Source organism: Saccopteryx bilineata, chromosome 4, assembly GCF_036850765.1.
Source record: "Saccopteryx bilineata isolate mSacBil1 chromosome 4, mSacBil1_pri_phased_curated, whole genome shotgun sequence".
NCBI lineage: Eukaryota > Metazoa > Chordata > Mammalia > Chiroptera > Emballonuridae > Saccopteryx > Saccopteryx bilineata.
This window is the reverse complement of record NC_089493.1, coordinates 260,467,239-260,487,946: the sequence shown is the minus strand read 5'-3', so window position 1 is coordinate 260,487,946 and position 20,708 is coordinate 260,467,239. Positions and strand designations below refer to the sequence as shown.

Sequence of the window (20,708 nt, the reverse complement as noted above, 5' to 3'; positions counted from 1 at the left end):
GTTTTTGTCTTAGCTGACTCATCTAGACAGTTTCTTTTGAATTTACTAATTTAATTCCTTGATGTCTCTCCATCTTATAAATATATGCCCCTTTGAATTGACCCTGTGATCACCATTATTCACTCAGCATCTGTTTTGCACCACCAATTCTCAGCATTTTTAGAGTCCAAAAATGGCTAACTTGGGCATTTCTCAATATTCCCCAACAAAATGGGAGAGTACAAAACCTGGAGGAGCCACCTAAGGGACTGCTTAAGACGACATCAGATTGACAGAACCTGGATACGGGCTATTTAGTACAATGTCTGAAGAGAGCTCATAGGCCATGTTCATCAACAAAGAGCACTCAGAGCCCCGTGGAGCTCTTCCCATCCACAGTTCCCTGATCCCCACCTTATGGAACTGTTCTCCCACTTTATGAAAAGTCGGGCTATAAAATAGAAGCCTTAATGAAACCCAAACACCAAGGTGTCTTTCAAATAAAGGCCAGATAAAGAAAGGAGATGTCAAGAAACTCTACCTAAACTGTATAAAAGTGGAGAACAACTCTTGAAAGAGCTGATGAAACAATGAGCGTACAGACTGATGCAAACAATGGCAGCTCTGCAGGCATCCTAAAGAATTAACAACAACAAAAGAACATTCAAAAAGCAGATAACAAACCAGTCCAGAGTAGCAGAAAACTGTCCAAGGGACAATTTTCCATGGGTACTTTGTGCCATAATGGATAAGATTAATAAAATATAAGTAGACAAATTCAAAGAAATTATAAAAAAAAAAAAAGATAAAAGACAAAGAGGAAAAAAAAAAACAAAGAGGAAGATTGCAGTGTCAAGGGAAATAAAAAATGAAGACTGATGCAGCAAATTTATATATAGAACTATTAAATAGAAGCAGCAAAGAACAGTAGAGATAAATGAAAATGTAATTACTAGCATAGGGAGTGGACTTGAGATAATGGCAGTGAAGGGGAAAGAAAGAAATTAACACTATTAGAGAAAAGACAAAGACCATAAACATAAGAATAATAATGTCACTGGGCCCTGGCCGGTTGGCTCAGTGGTAGAGCATTGGCCTGGCGTGTGGGGGACCTGGGTTCGATTCCTGGCCAGGGCACATAGGAGAAGCACCCATTTGCTTCTCCACCCCCTCCTTCCTCTCTGTCTCTCTCTTCCCCTCCCGCAGCCGAGGCTCCATTGGAGCAAGGATGGCCCGGGTGCCGGGGATGGCTCCTTGGCCTCTGCCCCAGGAGCTAGAGTGGCTCTGGTCGCAGCGGAGTGATGCCCTGGAGGGGCAGAGCATCGCCCCCTGGTGGGCAGAGCGTCGCCCCTGGTGGGCGTGCCAGGTGGATCCCGGTCAGGTGCATGCGGGAGTCTGTCTGACTGTCTCTCCCCATTTCCAGCTTCAGAAAAGAAAAAACAAATAAATAATAACAATGTCACTGAATTGAAGCACCCCAAAATATTGAATAGAAAAAAATACTAAAGCCCTGGCCAGTTCGCTCAGTGCTAGACCATTGGCCTGGCATGTGGATGTCCTGGGTTTGATTCCTAGTCAGGGCACACAGGAGAAGTGCCCATCTGCATCTCCACCCCTCCTCTCTCTCTCTCTCTCTCTCTCTCTCTCTCCTCCTCCTCCTCCTCCTCCTCCTCCTCCTCCTCCTCCTCCTCCTCCTTCTCCTCCTCCTCCCCTTCTGCAGCCAAGGCTCAATTAGAGTGAGTTGGCCCTAGGCACTGAGGATGATTCCATGGCCTTCTTCTCAGGCACTAAGAAGAGCTCAGTTGCTGAGCAACAGAGCAATGCCCCAGTTGGGCAGAGCATTGCCCCCTAGTTGGCTTTCTAGGTGGATCCCAGTCAGGGCACATGCAGGAGTCTGTCCCTCTGCCTCTCCTCCTGTTACTGAATAAAAAAGAAAGAAAGAAAGAAAACAATACTAAATAACCAAACATTTTCCTGAAATAGAAGAACTGAATGTACAAGAAAGGGTAAATCATGATACAGAGACTTACTACTTTTGTTGACAAGTCATAGAAAAGAATTTTTCAGATACTGAATAGAAAAGGCAATTCATGAATGAAACAGAAACATTCAGTACCAAAAGACACTACAATGATGCCACAAAGTTCTGAGGGCACATGTAACTAAAGAATATTAAACCTCAGCCGCTAGTTAATTGGCTAGTTAACTATAAAGACAATAGACATATTCTCACATATGAAATAATGCAGAAAGAAAACATCTGTGGGCTCTCCCTTCATGGGTAAAAAAAAAAAAAATCTTATTAGCAATGAAACACAGCCAATCAAGAAATAAATGAAGAAGATGTAGGTAAAACATTACTGATTCCTTAAAGTGAAGAATTAGTATTAGATGCTGTAGAGATTATAGTAAATTTCATAAATATTTCCAAGGCAAACAATACAAATAAGTTGGAAGCATATATGAGTGCTAATTTTCTTCTCGTTCATTGTACAATATCTGTTAATACTGTCACAAATTATATTTGAGTTTTTTTGAATGCACTACATTTTTTTATTAGGCAGTTCATTATGAATAAGGGAAGGAAATCAAATTCAAGAAACCATTGTGAAGGCACAATTCATACACAGATGAGTTTGAGTTATAAAACCAAATAACCTTTGCAAATATGAAATGCCCTAATTAGAAAAAACAAATGCAAGGAATATCATAAAATATCAAGAATATCAGAGCTTGACTAGGCTGTGGCTCAGTGGATAGAGTGTTGGATTGGGACGCGGAGGACCCAGGTTCGAGACCCAGAGGTTGCCGGCTTGAGCGCGGTTTCATCTGGTTTGAGCAAGGCTCATCAGCTTAAGCCCAAGGTCGCTGGCTCGAACAAGGGGTCACTTGGTCTGCTGTAGCCCCACGGTCAAGGCACATATGAGAAAGCAATCAATGAACAACTAAGGAGCTGCAACAAAGAATTGATGTTTCTCATCTCTTTCCCTTCCTGTCTGTCTGTCCCTGTTGGTCCCTCTCTCTGTCTCTCTCTGTCTCTGCCACAAAAAAAAAGAAGAATATCAGAAAAATCTGGTCACAAATTAGATAAGACTTGATAAAAGTACTAAGAAAAATTAAAAGCTCAGAGTAATCTGTGGTTGGAACAAGCAGAAAGGACACCTACAGAGTATGCTGATTTTGAAAATGCTCTTTGCTGTCTTAATTAAAATGGATAAGGCATGACGAATTGAAGAGAGAAGCCCCCAAAAAGAAACCTATTTCATATATGTTAGTTTCCTTATTTGTAAAATAAGGATAGTTCATGTGACTGTTGTGAGAAGTAAGTGAATTAATACATGTGAAACATTTAGAAAAACAGCTGACATATAGTAAGAATTCATTGACATTAAGAATCATTTGATTTTAATTTTGATTATTATCTCAAATATTTTTTTCTGTGCATCCCAGAATCTACCCATACCCAACATTGATCAACCACAACATGTTCAGTAATTCAGTGGTGGCCTGGTGGGAAATGGAAAAACGTGTAGGGTGGGGATTAAGGAAAAATTAGTCTCCAGACAATGGAAGAGATTGGATGGCAGTATTTCAACTTACTATATCCAATGGAATTTAGCAAATTCCGGTTCAAATTATTCCAAAAGATGATAAAATTTTAATGTTTTTCATCAGTTGTTAACATTAGAAAGTATTTTAGAAACTGTTGAAATAAAGAAAAGTTGATCTGATGCATACAGTGGTTTCAGCTTCACTCTTTGAATATGCAGAGAGATATATTTGGAACAACATTTATCAATGATAGTTCTTTTTGGGTGGAAGCATTTTGGAGTGACTTTCACTCTATACTATTTTATTTGCTGTATCGTTTTCTGTCTTTTCTCTTTGATATCAATACTTTCCTGTATTGTTTGAATTTCTGAGCATACATCAACTTTATAAAAGGAAGACTGTATTCTCTTAAACCTTATTTTACATAACTATGGCATTATTTAAATGAAAGTTCTTTTTAATAAAGGCCATTTGAAAGTAAAATGCAACCTGACCTGTGGTGGCGCAGTAGATAAAGCGTCAACCTGGAATGCTGAAGTCCCTTCGAAACCCTGCACTTGTCTGGTCAAGGCACATATGGGAGTTGATGCTTCCTGCTACTCCCCCCCTTCTCTAAAATGAATAAATAAATGATTAATTAATTTAAAAATATATTAAAAATACAAAATAAAGGAAGATGCATATTTAGAGGGCTAATGGCATAATTTCATTTTCAGCTATAGATGAACACAACTCAGTGATACACTAGGTCAATGAGTCTTTATTCATTTATATAAAGAGAATAATTTTGTTTATTGCCCCAACAGAAAAAGAGATAACTTTATATATCAGTTGTACTTTTAAACACAATTTGACCCATACCTTAAATCTAAGGTAGTTGAAACTCATTGTTTTAATCTTAGTTATCATATTTTAATTGACCAGAAACCTTTTTAGACATAAGACGGCGCTTTAGGATGATTTGCATCAGGGGTCCCCAAACTACGGCCCGCGGGCCGCATGCGGCCCCCTGAGGCCATTTATCTGGCCCCCGCCACACTTCCGGAAGGGGCACCTGTTTCATTGGTGGTCAGTGAGAGGAGCATAGTTCCCATTGAAATATTGGTCAGTTTGTTGATTTAAATTTACTTGTTCTTTATTTTAAATATTGTATTTGTTCCCGTTTTGTTTTTTTACTTTAAAATAAGATATGTGCAGTGTTCATAGGGATTTGTTCATAGTTTTTTTTTTATAGTCCGGCCCTCCAACGGTCTGAGGAACAGTGAACTGGCCCCCTGTGTAAAAAGTTTGGGGACCCCTGATTTGCATAGTCTAGCCTAAAATGACATGCTTGGTCTGCATTCTCAGAATATGAGGTAATTTGTGTATAAAATGTTCACCTTTTCCTATGAAAAGAAATATAGATTATTTCTGCAGCTGTATACACACAAATGTGCCTTCATCTTCATATGAATGAGGAGTGATGTGTTATTTATTGACTGAGTTAAAGCCTCATGGAAGAGTTTCATAAACTGAATGTCTGACTTTAGTAGAGCTATTTTAATGAAACTTTTAAAGAATGTGGGGCAAGGGATGATCTTATTTCATGCTTTAAGGGAAACAGTTATTTCCCTTTTTACTCTTTTTTAACAAGAGAGACAGAGACAGAGGCACAGACAGACAGGAAGGGAGAGAGATGAGAAACATCAGTTCTTCGTTGTGGCACCTTAGTTGTTCATTGATTGCTTTCTCATATGTGCCTTGACGAGGGGAAGGGGTACAGCTGAGCCAGTGACCCCTTGCTCAAGCCAGCGACCTCGGATTTCCAATCTGGATCCTCTGCGTCCCAGGCCGACTCTCTATCCACAGTGCCACCGCCTGGTCAGGCCAGTTATTTCCCTTTTTAAACTTACCTAATAACAGATCAGACTACAGGAAAACAAAAGTTTTAAAAAGTCAAACTTAATGATATCTTTAATATTTAAAGTACTGTTAAGTATTTTGTATTCTATAGATGTTTAACAAACATCTCTTTCCATTAAATTATTAGAATTTTTAAATTTGTTTTTATCTTTAATTTTTACAATCTCATTCCTTTCCCATATTTATATTTAATTTTTGTAGTATTTTATGCCTTTGGAAAGTTTTGGTTTTGTTTAAGTATATTATGACCCAAGACAGTTAAAATACTGTTAATAAAATAAAATACTTCTTTTATATTTGATATTAGATGAACATTAGTTCCTTGCCATTTACCTGATCAAAGAAAAAGAAAACTTTTTACTGCATAAGAATTTCTGAAGAGCCTAGCCAGGCAGTGGCGCAGTGGATAGAGTGTTGAACTGGGACACAGAGGACCCAGGTTCAAAACCCCAACGTCACTCACTGGCTTGAGTGCAGGCTCATCTGGCTTGAGCGTGGGCTTACCAGCTTGAGCACGGAGTCACTGGCTTGAGCATGGGATCATAGACATGACCCCAAGGTTGCTGGCTTAAGCAAGGGGTCACTTGCTTAAGCCAGTCACTGCTGTAGCCCACCCCCACACCTCCAGAAAAGGCACATATGACAAAGCAGTCAATGAATAACTAAGGGGCCACAACAAAGAATTAATGCTTCTCATCTCATTCCCTTCCTGTCTGTCTGTCCCTATTGTCCCTCTCTCTGTCTCTGTCTCTGTCACACAAAAAAAACAAAAACAGAATTTCTGAAGAGATAAAATCATTTATTAAATCAAAATATTGCAAACAAGAGGTGACAATTTTTTTAATTTTCAGATATTGATGAATGCTCTTTCCAAAATATTTGTGTCTTTGGAACATGTAATAATTTGCCTGGGATGTTTCATTGCATCTGTGATGATGGTTATGAATTGGACAGGACAGGCGGGAACTGTACAGGTATGTCCAGTTAAGGGCTTAATTCTGTTTGTATTAGTTGCAATGAATATTTTGGCCAGGTTTAAAAATTTCTCAGATTTCTGCTTAGCTTAGCTATGCCATGGGTTATACATGTTTTTGAAACAGAAAATTACATTCTGATACATTTATTTTTAAATGGAATTAATCCATTTTTATATAAGCAACCTAATATTAAGTATCTAACATGAAACTAGGAAGGCATTCTTTATATATTTTGTATGTACATGCATGCATACATATATACATATATATATATATATATATAATTTTAGTTAAGTGAATAGTGACATAATTTTTTTCTTCAGAATTCCAACATTTAATTATTCTCTATTAAGGATATGAAATGATGTTATAAATACATATGATTGATCTATGGAAACTGTTTTAGGGATATACAAAGATTTCATCTTTATTTCATTGTGCTGAGGCCTTCATAATGATCTACTAACTTACCAAACATTCACCAAATTTTGGGGGACAGTAGTAGGCATGGAGAAAATAAAAATCTTAACATGGGCCTTCTAAATGTTTGTCCTAGATATTGATGAATGTGCAGATCCCATCAACTGTGTCAATGGCCTATGTGTCAACACGCCTGGTCGTTACGAGTGTAACTGCCCCCCTGATTTCCAGCTGAACCCCACCGGTGTAGGTTGTGTTGGTAAGTAAAAACTATCTGAAACAAACAAATAGAATTATTTAGAGCTGAATATTCAAACTTTCTTGGTAATAAACTATGCTGAGTATTTGCTACAATTAATTTGCAAGTTAAGGGTCTTTTCCCTTAAGAAACTCTAGATTACCAAATTATATGGTCACTTTTTATCATGTTTATCTGTCAAGTCATATTTGGAAACAAATTTTCAAGATATCTGCTCTATCTTCTTCCTCTCATGGGCTTGGGAAGCAGGACTTAGAGAGGTGATGTCCTGTGTTCAAATCCTCAGAGCTTGCAAATGGCAGAGCTGAGGCACAGTCCCAAGCTGCTGGTGTCCCCCTGTTCACTGCATTAGCCAGGACAGCCCACAGTGGTAGAACTAATGGATTATACATTTCTCTCTCTTAGGAATAGGGACATGTAAGAGTGTAATAAATGCAGTAAAGCATGTTGGGAAATCGGGGAGAAGCAAAGAAGGCAGTAGTAAAGGTTCAGAATCTGTCTTCAACATTCCTGACATCTCTGATCTTTAGAAAATAATTGTCTAGCTTTTGCCATCTGCCCTGTCTCTGCACCTTAGTGAGTGTTTATGTAAAGGAATAAATGGTCTGGAGAATTTCTTGATCAAAAAAAAAAAAAAAGAAAAGAAAGAAAAAGGAGAGAAAAATTCTTGCTTCAGTATGAATCTGCCCACTGTCTTCAAAGTCAGTTTTCTAGACCTTGCAGTATATGGAGGGAATGTTTGCCACTGTGACTTATGCATGATTTATATATATATTTTTTAAATTTTAGAGAATATATTTAGTTATGGCTTATGACTACTCCAAGTTCTGACTTTTTCAATCGGAATTATTTGTTCAATAAATATTGAGTGCTTTCTATTCTAAAGACTGCAGAGGGCCTGACCTGTGGTGGCGCAGTGAGTAAAAGCGTCGACCTGGAATGCTGAGGTTGCCAGTTCGAAACCCTGGGCTTGCCTGGTCAAGGCACATATGGGAGTTGATGCTTTCTGCTCCTCCCCCCTTCTCTCTTTCTGTCTCTCTCTGTCTCCTCTCTCTAAAAAAATGAATAAATCTTTAAAAAAAAAAAAAGAAAGAAAGACTGCAGAGGGAAGAGAGTAAGCAAATTCTCTGCTGGATAATGTTGGTCCCATGGTCCTCCAAGGACCCTCTGCTCTATTGGCAGAAGTGGAGACCAGGACAGCCCCGCAGAGAATGAACTACAGTACTCAGACTAACTTTAAGCATAGGGCCAGTTTCTTTGTTTAGTTTCTCTTTAAAGAAATTTTGTTTATGTAGATTGATACTTCATCGCTTTATTATTTCTTAAAGGTTTTCCAAAACACAAAGACTCTGTGTTACAAATACCGTAAGGATCCACTGGACCCTTTTATAAGTCTAAGATAACATTAAGACATGTTAGTGATCTTATTTTTCTTTCATTTTGAACCATTTTATTTTATCATTACATTAGTTATGTCCAATGATGCTAAAAACAATATAATTATAAAGTGGAAAATGATGATATCACCTAAAAGGATGACACAATAGTGAAATAAAATGTCACTGTTGCATCATTTTTCAGTTTTCTTATTGTGTTGTCTAAGGGATTACATCACCTTTCAAGAAGGTATAAAACAAGACTGGAAACAGTGTATTTTGACTCTTCTTTGAGCAATTATTAAACACAGTTAGAATTCAGAAGTTTTCACTTTCTGGCCACAATGGCAAGAAGAGAACAATGGACAGTGGAAAACATGTTATAGTTGTTAGATGTACCAGAAGATGAATGTAACAGACCAGCACTGGAGGCTGGATTCTGACGAAGATGGTGAAATTGATCATTTATTAAAATTCTGGGCTGTGAGTCTTCAGAGGCCAGTATCCTGGAATGTTTTTACAATCAAGAATCAAAAAATGAGTAACAATATATTTCTGTAGATAAAGGAAATATGGTATTTTTGGCTTTTAGTCAATGAGAAATTCAACACGCGATATTTGACAAGAACCTGACTCATCCCAGGCTCTTGTTTCTCCCATATTCAAAATTTCATTGGTATGGTTCTTGGATAGACAAATGGTGAAACCAGGTGTTTAGACAAGAGTTGTTGGAAGGAAATGTGCGATGCAGAAATAAACTTATTCATGATTCTAATCGATGTTGATCATCTAAAAGTGAAAATGAGTTCATTTGTGGAGCAGAGAAAATTGCTGCCCTCTCACCAACAAAATTATGAGCTGTCAAAGTTTTCAAAAATTTCTTCAGGTATGTGTTTTAATGATGCAAGAACAAGAAGTAATTAATGGTAAGCTAGAACTTACTAGAGATGTGTTGGAAACGTGGACTCAGTTTTTACGAAATGAATACATTTCAGGTTCATGCATGACTGCTGACAAACAGCTAAGTGCATTCGCAGGACCATTTCAGGTGTACATATCTTCAAAGCCAAGAGAATATAGAATACAAATTTGAGTTAGGATAAAATTCTTATTAAAACGTTGAGTAAGGTGATTTCACTTGTGCAAGAGATTGTTTTGTACTGAGGACGAAAACAAGCCTGTTGTATAATGTACAAGAACTTGAATTTCATCATTTGAATGATCATTCTCTAAAAAGAGATTCTGACTCTGGCAAGGGCAATTTTAAGCTCCTATGTTGCTCTGCAGACAACCGCGTGGGAAACTGTTACCTGAAGTTTGGTCCTCGAGGAGACGGGAGCCTGTCCTGCAACACCGAAATCGGGGTGGGTGTCAGTCGCTCCTCCTGCTGCTGCTCCCTGGGGAAGGCCTGGGGAAACCCCTGCGAGACGTGCCCACCTGTCAATAGCAGTGAGTATGGAGCCGAAGAAAAGGGAACAGACTGGTAGCTAAAGACTAATTGCAATTTTATTCTTCTGCTGGGAATGGGAGAAATAGTGAGGGCCAAAATTTTACATTTTGAGTACTTTCAGTGATTATACTGAAACCAGTGATTTCTGTTTTATATAAAAACAAATTTGAATTATTCTCTTATTGTTTTTCATGATATGATTAAAAGAAAAACTATTTTTTTACCCACAATCCAATATGAATGGTGATAATATTGATTCTCCATGGTATCAGTGATAAATTAGGTCATTCCTGGTTCTTCTCAGCGGTTGTTTCAGTTCAGGTTCATAGCTGTGTTGTATTCCTGAAGTCGAGAATGTTAGGCCTTAAGTTGAAACTATGTTCTGGTAGGGACATAGTTGAGACTTGTGAATTGTCAAGTCTTTGAGTTTTTATTTACTACCAAAAAAGTTGTGATGTAAAATCGTCTGCAAAGGAATTCTTTCTTTAATTGAAAACAAGTGGTTTTTGATATTCTGTCTCTATAACTTAGAAAGTAATGATTGTATTTCATGTAAAATGTAATCTTTAAATGTATTTGAAAAAGTACTAAGGAAAATGTAGATCTGTCCCTTAGTATGTCCCTTAGTTTTGAGTGTGGAAATTGCTGAATGCTTGTTCATCGTCTCACACACTTGGGCGCAGGTATAAAATATCTTCTTTTTCTTTGTTTTGTAGCTGAATATTACACCCTGTGTCCTGGAGGTGAGGGCTTCAGACCCAACCCCATCACAATCATCCTAGAAGGTGCGTGCAGCTCTAACTGTTACCGAGGTTTAACCAGGGTACAGAGTTTACTTTAGAAAAAAGCTGGTAAAACAGTTAGTGTGGAGTGATCCCAACAAGATTATTTTGCAAAATACAGATGGACAGTCAATCACCAGGATGCTAAATAACCACATGTAAGTTGGAATAGAGCTGACCCATTGCAGTGATCTGATGTCTGATTGTTCCCCAGAGAAACTCTATTTACTGATATCCCCCGACTTTAATCATCTCCAGCTTGTTTTAAAACTCCTGTTAGATTATATAGCAAAGCTCCCTAACAAAGCCAGGAATCTCCATGGTCAGAATAAATCTGCTAAGTGTGCATTCACAGGGGCACCTGGGAGTCATGTGCAGGGGTCCCCAAACTTTTTACACAGGGGGCCAGTTCACTGTCCCTCAGACCATTGGAGGGCTGCCACATACAGTGCTCCTCTCACTGACCACCAATGAAAGAGATGCAGCTTCAGGAACTGCGGTGGGGGACCGGATAAACGGCCTCAGGGGGCTGCATACGGCCCAAGGGCCATAGTTTGGAGACACCTAACAGTCACTCTTGTCTCTGGTGATGGCCTCGGTTGTAAGTGAGCTGTCTCCCCTTGTGCAGACATTGATGAATGCCAGGAGTTGCCAGGTCTCTGCCAGGGAGGAAACTGCATCAACACTTTCGGGAGCTTCCAGTGTGAGTGCCCACAAGGCTACTACCTCAGCGAGGAAACCCGCATCTGTGAAGGTGAGGTGAATTTGTACCTAAAAGAACAACGATATTTAAAACACATTTTCTGATCGGGGCAGGGGAAGAAGTTCTGTCCTCTCATTCTGTCAAAGGATCTGTTGAGACCGGTTCATAGCTTTGTTGTTATTTTTTTTTTCATATCAACACTGCTAGATAAATTAATTCACAGCTCATTTGCTATAATTTACTATGGGTTTTCTCTGAGTCAATGGACTAATTAAAGACATATGGGGAAAACCAGAGTAGTGCGGAAACATTCAATATAAAATAAGTTATTAGTGCAAATATTGGTTAAGATTATAGGGAAAATAGGTAAGCTTGAATGAGACTGTTAATATTTTTCAATAAATTTTAAATGTTGGACTACATGCTGGACCTCTGTGAAGAAGTTCAAAAGAGATGCAGATGCTGTTCTTACTTCCATCCCCTGACTTATCATTTGGCACTGTAGTCATCCTTTTAGGGGCCCATCTCCCCACTAGACTGGAGCCTTCTTGAGGCAGGGTCCATAGCTTATTCATCTTATAGCGTCAAATCGGTATTTATTTATGGCATCAGTGAAGGCTTCTAAGGGGGAACATTAAACATGTAGACATTTCCATTGTAACCTATCTTTTGCAACATGTTAGGTAAATGCATCTGGAAGAAATATGATTAAATAAGAAAAACAATGATAGTCACACTGCTTCTAGAATCTCTCCATGAGTACTAAGTGGAAGGACTCTAGGAACGTAAAGACTCACCTAACGGGATTCACTTTATAGTTGGCACTAAAATTTAGCTTAAATGACGTAAGAGGAAAACCGATTTTAAAGCAACTCAATCTGAAGAAGATGAAATTTCACTTGAAAAAGTATAGGTGTTGCCCTGGCCGGTTGGCTCAGCGGTAGAGCGTCGGCCTAGCGTGCAGAGGACCCGGGTTCGATTCCCGGCCAGGGCACACAGGAGAAGCGCCCATTTGCTTCTCCACCCCTCCGCCACGCTTTCCTCTCTGTCTCTCTCTTCCCCTCCCGCAGCCAAGGCTCCATTGGAGCAAAGATGGCCCGGGCGCTGGGGATGGCTCTGTGGCCTCTGCCTCAGGCGCTAGAGTGGCTCTGGTCGCAACATGGCGACACCCAGGATGGGCAGAGCATCACCCCCTGGTGGGCAGAGCGTCGCCCCTGGTGGGCGTGCCGGGTGGATCCCGGTCAGGTGCATGTGGGAGTCTGTCTGACTGTCTCTCCCTGTTTCCAGCTTCAGAAAAATGGGGAAAAAAAAAAAAAAGAAAAAAAGAAAAAAAAAAAAGGTATATAGGTGCCATTAAAATTATCTTTTACCCACCACTTTGAAATTATTTCTCGTAGTCATTCATATTTTTAAATATTGGACTATTCTCTTTTAAAGAAAGACACACCTCATGTTAATGTGTATCTTGGAGTATTCTCAATGTAATTGCTTTAAATTCTGAATTTTGTGGAAGTGTGGATTTTGGGGATCATCTTAACTCTTTCTTCAGTAGTTTCAATAATATAAACTCATGGGAAACTATCTTAATTGATGGATATTCTTGCCTACTCTAGATATTGATGAGTGTTTTGCACATCCTGGTGTGTGTGGGCCTGGGACTTGCTATAACACTCTGGGAAATTACACCTGCATTTGTCCACCTGAGTACATGCAGGTCAACGGAGGCCACAACTGCATGGGTACGTAATGGTCTCTGAGGTCAGTTAGGGCACAGCTGTTTCCTTGTCATGTAAGATGTTTATGTCTCGGAATTATTGCATAAAATTTGGAAATTAAATCTTTATGAAGGATTAAATATTTCAAAGTCATATAAACTTATGACTATATTATGTTTTTAAACTGTAGCTGTATAGTTACATTTTTCTTGTTACTCTTTAATGTAGTTATACATAAGTCATGGGGTTATATAATGTACAGCACAGAGAATATAGCCAATAATACTGTAATAACTTTGTATGGTGACAGATGGTTACGAGAGATATCACAGTAATCACATCGTAAAAGTATATAAATGTAGAATTACTATGATGTACACCTGAAACTAATGTAATTTTGTATGTCAACTGTAGAGTCAAAAAAGTGTACACTAGCCCTGGGCCGGTTGGCTCAGCGGTAGAGCGTCGGCCTAGCGTGCGGAGGACCCGGGTTCAATTCCCGGCCAGGGCACACAGGAGAAGCGCCCATTTGCTCCTCTACCCCTCTGCCGCGCTTTCCTCTCTGTCTCTCTCTTCCCCTCCCGCAGCCAAGGTTCCATTGGAGCAAAGATGGCCCGGGCGCTGGGGATGGCTCTGTGGCCTCTGCCTCAGGCGCTAGAGTAGCTCTGGTCGCAACATGGCAACGCCCCGGAGGGGCAGAGCATCACCCCCTGGTGGGCAGAGCGACGCCCCATGGTGCGCGTGCCGGGTGGATCCCGGTCGGGCGCATGCGGGAGTCTGTCTGACTGTCTCTCCCTGTTTCCAGCTTCAGAAAAATGAAAGAAAAAAAAAAAAGTGTACACTATGCTGTATTTTAGTGTTAAAAAAAGAAATTTAGTTACATTTAAAAAGCATGTCTGAGGTAGAAAATTTCATCATATGTTACAATGACATGTTCTTAAATAATTTTCCACTTACATAAAGTGAACATTACTTTACAAATGAGAACATTTAAAATTAATATGTAAATATGTAATACTTTTTAAAATAAATAATGCTTTTAAATATAAAAACAAATATCTATTAACTTTGTTTCCCAAGAAAATTATAAGTGAAATCCCTTTTTAAAAACAGGAGAGATGTTAACCTAAAAATGATTCATGTGCAACTGAAAGAATTCTTTTTAAGATACCTCTGAATGACCGAGAAATTTTTAGAGTTGTGTTAATGGAGAAAGTTTGCTGCGTGCTGATACGATTGGTTGGCTCATTTGTTTTTCTATGTGTAGACATGAGGAAAAGCTTTTGCTACCGAAGCTACAATGGAACCACTTGTGAGAATGAGTTGCCTTTCAATGTGACAAAGAGGATGTGCTGCTGCACATACAATGTGGGCAAAGCCTGGAACAAACCTTGTGAACCGTGCCCAACACCAGGAACAGGTAAGCACACAGGCTCGTGCTTCGGCTGAGGGCCGAGTCAGTGCCTCACGCGGAGAGGTGACAGTCAAGGAAAAGCAAACATACTAGAAACAGACACGTTCCGTTCTGAAGCCCTCTTTGGGATTCAAACTCTAGTTTCTGATCTATCTGTTGAATAGGAGCCCGGATCCTGAAAATAAACCCCATTGCTAAAGAGTTCAAGTTTATAGTGCTGGTGCATTTTAATTCCTTAATTCCTTAATTCATTGACCAAATATTTCTTGAATAACTACTTAATGTCATTGAGCTATAGCTGGAAGATGTAATATTTGGTGAAAAGGCTTGTAATTGAAAGTCTATCGAGTTCAATATGTATTTTTTTAAATTCAACCTTGAAAAAATGCAAAAAGAAAAGAATTTGATGAACACAGTTTACATAAAAGCAACTTTTTGTCAAAGTAGTCTTTAGTATTTTTTTCCCTCAAACTTACCTGAAATTTTTAGGCAGAAATTAGAACTGATCTTACATGGTAAAATATTTTTTACAAGCACAGATTTGTTTGAAAGAAAAACTAAAAGAAAATAGATCAAGAGCAAAAGCAAATTATCTTAAAATTGTTGCCTATTCAGGTTCTTTATGACCTGGAAAGCGGTCACATTTAACAATTTTAGTTACTATGTGTTGATCCAATAGGACAAATAAGAAATTATGATTATACATTTTGACCAGATATTAGTGTATCTGTATTAAAATGTTTTATTTAATGTGATGATAAAATGAAATTAATGAGAGTCTTGATGAAAAGTGGAACATGGGGTCTTTCTTGGTGGCTAGAATTCAGTGGGTAAATGGATTTTGTTAACCGTATCTTGCCATAGTTTTGTTTTAAAAAATAAAATAGAAACATTTTTACAGTCCTTTAATTTAAAAACTCCCATCAGTTAGAAATTGAAAATCACTGGTTTGGGAAATGAAATATCACTTTTTTTTTGGAAAAAGAAGTTAAGGGCTTAGGCTTGAGAGACAAGTCTATATTTAAATTGAAGCTCTGCTACTTATTGGCTGACCTTATATGGATTATTTATCCTTTCTGAAACTGGTTTCTCATATGTAAAATAGGAATAATAAATAAATAACTACAATGCCTAATTCATATGGTTACAGTGACGATTAAATGAGGATGTAACTAAATTACAGGTTGCACATTGCTAGGCAATTAGAAACCAACTGAGCATCTATATATTATGTACCTCTCCATATGTTCTGGATGCGTGGTGAATATCATGGATGAAATGTATAAAGACCCTCCCCTGATACTACTTAGGATAGTATGTTGTGTATGTTTTTCCTAATTATCTTTTCAAGAGTTTTACTCACTTGTGATGCAGAACCAACCTTCTTCTTAAAAGTTAGAATTAGTTTTAATTTCTGTTTGTTTGGTGAATTATGGGTAAGAGTAACTCTTCCAGTCTCTATTTTATTCTATGATGTATTGTTAAAATGCCTCAAGCTTCACATTTTAACATATAGACATTTGTTTTAAAAAAAAGACAAAATTGATATCTCATTCAGTATTCATTATTAACGTATTTAACTGCTACAAAAATTTTTATGCCTATGCCTTTGTGCAATACATAATCCCTTTTCAAATTTATACTCTAATCTGATTTTTCAGTCTACATCAATTGGATCATTTTTAAAGCCCTGCTTCTCAAAAGAAAAATAATTATATGACAGCCCTGGCTGGTTGGCTCATTGGAACAATGTCAGCCTGGTGTGGAAGTCCTGGGTTCGGTTCCCGGCCAGGACACACAGGAGAAGCACCCATCTGCTTCTCCACCCCGCCCCCTCTCCTTCCTCTTTATCTCTCTCTTTGCCTCCTGCAGCCAAGGCTGCATTGGAGCAAAGTTGGCCCACGCTGAGAATGGCTCCATGGCCTCCGCCTCAGGAGCTAGAATGGCTCCAGTTGCAATGAAGCAATGCCCAGGATGGGCAGAGCAACACCCCCAGTGGGCATGCCGGGTGAATTCTGGTCAGGCGCATGCAGGAGTCTGTCTCTCTGCCTGCCTGCTTCTCACTTCAGAAAAAATACAAAAAAAAAAAAAAAAATTATGTGCCTAATGTAGACATTTTGAATCTTGTAATGGTTTATAGTCTAGTAACAGAGCAGTAAAAATTAGTGTTAATAACAACAATAATAATAATGGTAAAGAATCCTTGAATCCAGGAGCAGGTATTGTTATCAAATAAATATAATTGAAAGTAAAATGCCTGGTTATGAGTAAGATACGTATATTTGACAGTGAAAGTAGTACTCTGTAAAATGTTATTTTGAATGAGTTTGAGAATTTTAAGAATAAATTTGGTTTGTTTGTATTTTAAAGCTGACTTTAAAACCATATGTGGAAATATCCCTGGATTTACCTTTGACATTCATACAGGAAAAGCTGTTGGTGAGTTTTTTATATTAAGCTTATTTTAATACAGATATATATCATTTTTTAAAAATTCAATGTTTTTAAAGTTTGAAGTACCATAAAATGTAAAAACCTGGATTCTGAACTAATATAGTTAAACAAGAAAGAGAGAACATGTTTACAGACTGGAAACAAGTATTAATGGTATTACTCTATCAGCATGTCTGGTGATTAAGTTATAATGTTTATATAAGTATCTCAAAATTGTGAACATATCAAGCTATAATTATAGTTTTCTTTTTCATGAATATTATATTACATGACTCTAAAGACCCTCTGTAATTTAAAACCTTTAGTTGCTGTTTTCATATATGTATGTTTAAGTTTTAAGTTTTTGGTATATTTTTCCTGTATCCCTTTCTACTTATCTACTAATAAATTTACAAGATTATTAATTTATAAGTACTTCCTTCTACATGCACTTTCTATTGCTCATTCTATTTTTCTTTTTCAATATTATAAAACTAATGTACTTTTAAGTCTCCATTATCAATTCATATATTGAAAAGTATGTAAAATTAAGAAAACATAGCAGCAGTTAGGGGAGCCGGACATGGAACTTGAAGAAGAGGTGTGATTCCGTAGGAAGTTCGTTTGCTACATTGATACTAAAGGTACTTGGTATGTTTTATCAGCTCCTTAGATTCTTCCATCACTATTTAAAGGAAATAATGTATTTCACGGTCTATATGCTTTCATGAGCACACAATCAATTCATACCAGGATAGAATTGATTTCTGGGCCACTGGGTGTGTCCTCTTCCAAGTGTACTCGTAGCATTTATTCAAGGTGCTATGGTAAGTACATTAAGCAGGACCATATGTATTTGATCAAATCTGTTCAATTTCAGACATTGATGAATGTAAAGAGATTCCAGGCATCTGTGCAAATGGTGTTTGTATCAACCAGATTGGCAGTTTCCGCTGTGAATGCCCTACAGGATTCAGTTACAATGACTTACTCCTGGTCTGTGAAGGTAATCTGAATGATGCATGACCTTTATCCAGATAAGTTTGCTGGACATAAACGGTTTTAGCTCTCTGATTTTTTTTTTTTAATTTATTGTGTTGATATGGTTTCAAGTGTTCCACTCAATATAACACCCTCTACACACACACCCCCGCCCCCGCATCGAGCTCTCTGACTTTTTACAGTTTCTTTCTCAGTACTTAGGAGTCAATCACCAAATGGTTAAATGAAGTACTAATACAATAATGAAATCGTAAAAATGAAATTGCTGCTCTTCCAGATATCGATGAGTGCAGCAATGGCGATAATCTCTGCCAGCGGAACGCGGACTGCATCAACAGCCCTGGCAGTTACCGCTGCGAGTGCGCCGCGGGCTTCAAACTCTCACCCAACGGAGCCTGCGTCGGTAAGGAGGCCGATTTCATTCTTCGGCACTGAGTGTGACGTTCTTTAGATTTCCTTCGCTGAGCAAGTGTCTATGTTTTTCTATCAAAAGTTATTTTCAAAGATAATTTGAAAACATTTTCTTGGTAAATCAATTTAGTGACATTGAACCTATTTCACCACATATATTAGATTATTTTGTTCAGAACAGAGGTCTCATCAGTGGGTTTAACTAGGATTGGACTGAAAATAAAATAATATCCTCGAGATACTGATCAACATATAAAAATTGCTTGATTTTAAAAGAAAGAGACTCGGATACTTTATTTTTTTATTATTATTATTTATTTTTTTTGGTATTTTTCTGAAGCTGGAAACGGGAAGAGACAGTCAGACAGACTCCCGCATGCGCCCGACCGGGATCCACCCGGCACGCCCACCAGGGGCAACGCTCTGCCCACCAGGGGGTGATGCTCTGCCCCTCTGGGGCGTCGCTCTGTTACGACCAGAGCCACTCTATCGCCTGGGGCAGAGGCCAAGGAGCCATCCCCAGCGCTCGGGCCATCTTTGCTCCAATGGAGCCTCGGCTGCGGGAAGGGAAGAGAGAGACAGAGAGGAAGGAGAGGGGGAGGGGTGGAGAGGCAGATGGGCGCCTCTCCTGTGTGCCCTGGCCAGAAATCGAACCCCGGACTTCTGCACGCCAGGCCGACGCTCTACCACTGAGCAAACCGGCCAGGGCCTCGGATACTTTAAAGCCTTGCTTTATTTTGAGTCAGCTGATGTCATGGTTCATTTTCAGCCTATGTGTAATAATTAAGAGCAGATTATAGAAACATGCCTGTGAAAAAGTGAAAGAATCTTAATAAAAATCAGATATGTGTAATGTGTCTTATTTTTGTTTTAGATCGCAACGAATGTTTAGAAATTCCTAATGTTTGCAGTCATGGGCTGTGTGTCGATTTGCAAGGAAGTTACCAGTGCATCTGCCACAATGGCTTTAAAGCTTCTCAGGACCAGACCATGTGCATGGGTAAGAGGAGAACATTAGTTCCGGGGGGGGGGGGGTGGGGGGGGTGGGGGGGGGGGTGGTAAGTGGAGCTGAGCATCCAGAAGAGATTACCATTTGCTCACTTGCCAAATTAACATGTCTTTATCAGAAACAATCTTGCAAAAAAGTGTCAAAGTGTTTATGGTTTCTATCAATGGAAAATTTGCAAGTAGGGACACACCCCAATATGCCCCTGGGTTCAGTGTTCACAGCCTTTTTCCCCAGATGACTTTCACATGCTTAACCTGGACTCTGGGACATGCAGGGTTATGTGGAAGTCACTGCAGACCAGCTCCCCTCCACCACCCCCTTACCATTCAAGAAAGCCTTTTCAAATGCAAGAATGCAAGGAAGTAAATAAGAGCGACAGTATTGAAATGAATAGATTTGCATGCATATCCATACCTGCATACACTACCCTCCCTAAAATTATTGCATACATAGGATTTATCTGCTTCTTTTGTGTTTTAACTCTTAAAACAATGTTTTAGAAATGACAGAAGCTAATGTGATGGTTAGTTAAGCAATAAGAATGTTCAGTAAATACTTGCTGAGCTGATTAATATCACTCTCGATTCCAAAAGCAGATAGATGGGCTGGATGCCTTGGAGCTCAGCGTAACTCTGTGAATCTGATGTCAGCCACTGGCTCTATCTGCAGAAAGAGCTCATCCGGGTTTTGTATTTGAAGCAGGAAAATCAGAGTATAACTTGGCTGTTTATAATTAACACATTCTCAGTTTAAGAAAAGCTCAAGTTGTGCATCTGCTCTTTTCATATTCAATATGCTATCTATGTGAAGAGTAAAGTCAGTTCTGCAGAACTACATTACTTTATGGTGTAACCATGCAACGAAGGCTATTAGGAAAACTCCGTTCACCTGTTGCTTTCTAAGGGCTCCACCTGTGGATTTGTCCTTTGGTGGTAGGAAGGTTCTTCAGAAGATAACTGTGCAAAGGACAAATAGAGGGCTTGGCCCTATTTGCATGATCTTTCTGATAATTTTTGCTGATACACATTCCTCCTGGCTGTACTGTCAGACAGAAAATATGATTTGCTAAAAAATACGAGATTTATGATTCAGAAACGCCAGTGGAGAAGTCTGCCCTCAGTTCTAACAGTTCATCCATGATAAAAGTCAGCTGGGCCCCTTGGTAATGCTCCTCTTAAACAGAGCTTCCTTCCTAAGGACCAGTATCTTTCTTTACGGTAGAAGTTTCAACGGCCTGGAATTCATAGCCTAGGAAATCTGCTCTGTTATATGAAAATGACCTTTCTAAATATCTTTTTAAATTTTTTTTTTTTTTGAAGGCTAA

At 38.7% G+C, this 20,708-nt stretch overlaps 1 protein-coding gene across 1 annotated transcript in view; it reads left to right on the top strand.

Moving 5' to 3' along the window:
- The window catches only part of FBN2 (fibrillin 2), a 286,570-nt gene that overhangs the window by 222,189 nt on the left and 43,673 nt on the right, over positions 1-20,708 (top strand). The window contains exons 35-45 of the mRNA XM_066276820.1: positions 6,285-6,407; positions 6,967-7,089; positions 9,753-9,914; positions 10,632-10,700; positions 11,326-11,451; positions 13,014-13,139; positions 14,383-14,535; positions 16,900-16,968; positions 17,843-17,968; positions 18,242-18,367; positions 19,250-19,375. Coding sequence (XP_066132917.1) covers positions 6,285-6,407; positions 6,967-7,089; positions 9,753-9,914; positions 10,632-10,700; positions 11,326-11,451; positions 13,014-13,139; positions 14,383-14,535; positions 16,900-16,968; positions 17,843-17,968; positions 18,242-18,367; positions 19,250-19,375 — 1,329 coding nt within the window. The remainder of the gene's footprint in view (positions 1-6,284; positions 6,408-6,966; positions 7,090-9,752; positions 9,915-10,631; positions 10,701-11,325; positions 11,452-13,013; positions 13,140-14,382; positions 14,536-16,899; positions 16,969-17,842; positions 17,969-18,241; positions 18,368-19,249; positions 19,376-20,708) is intronic.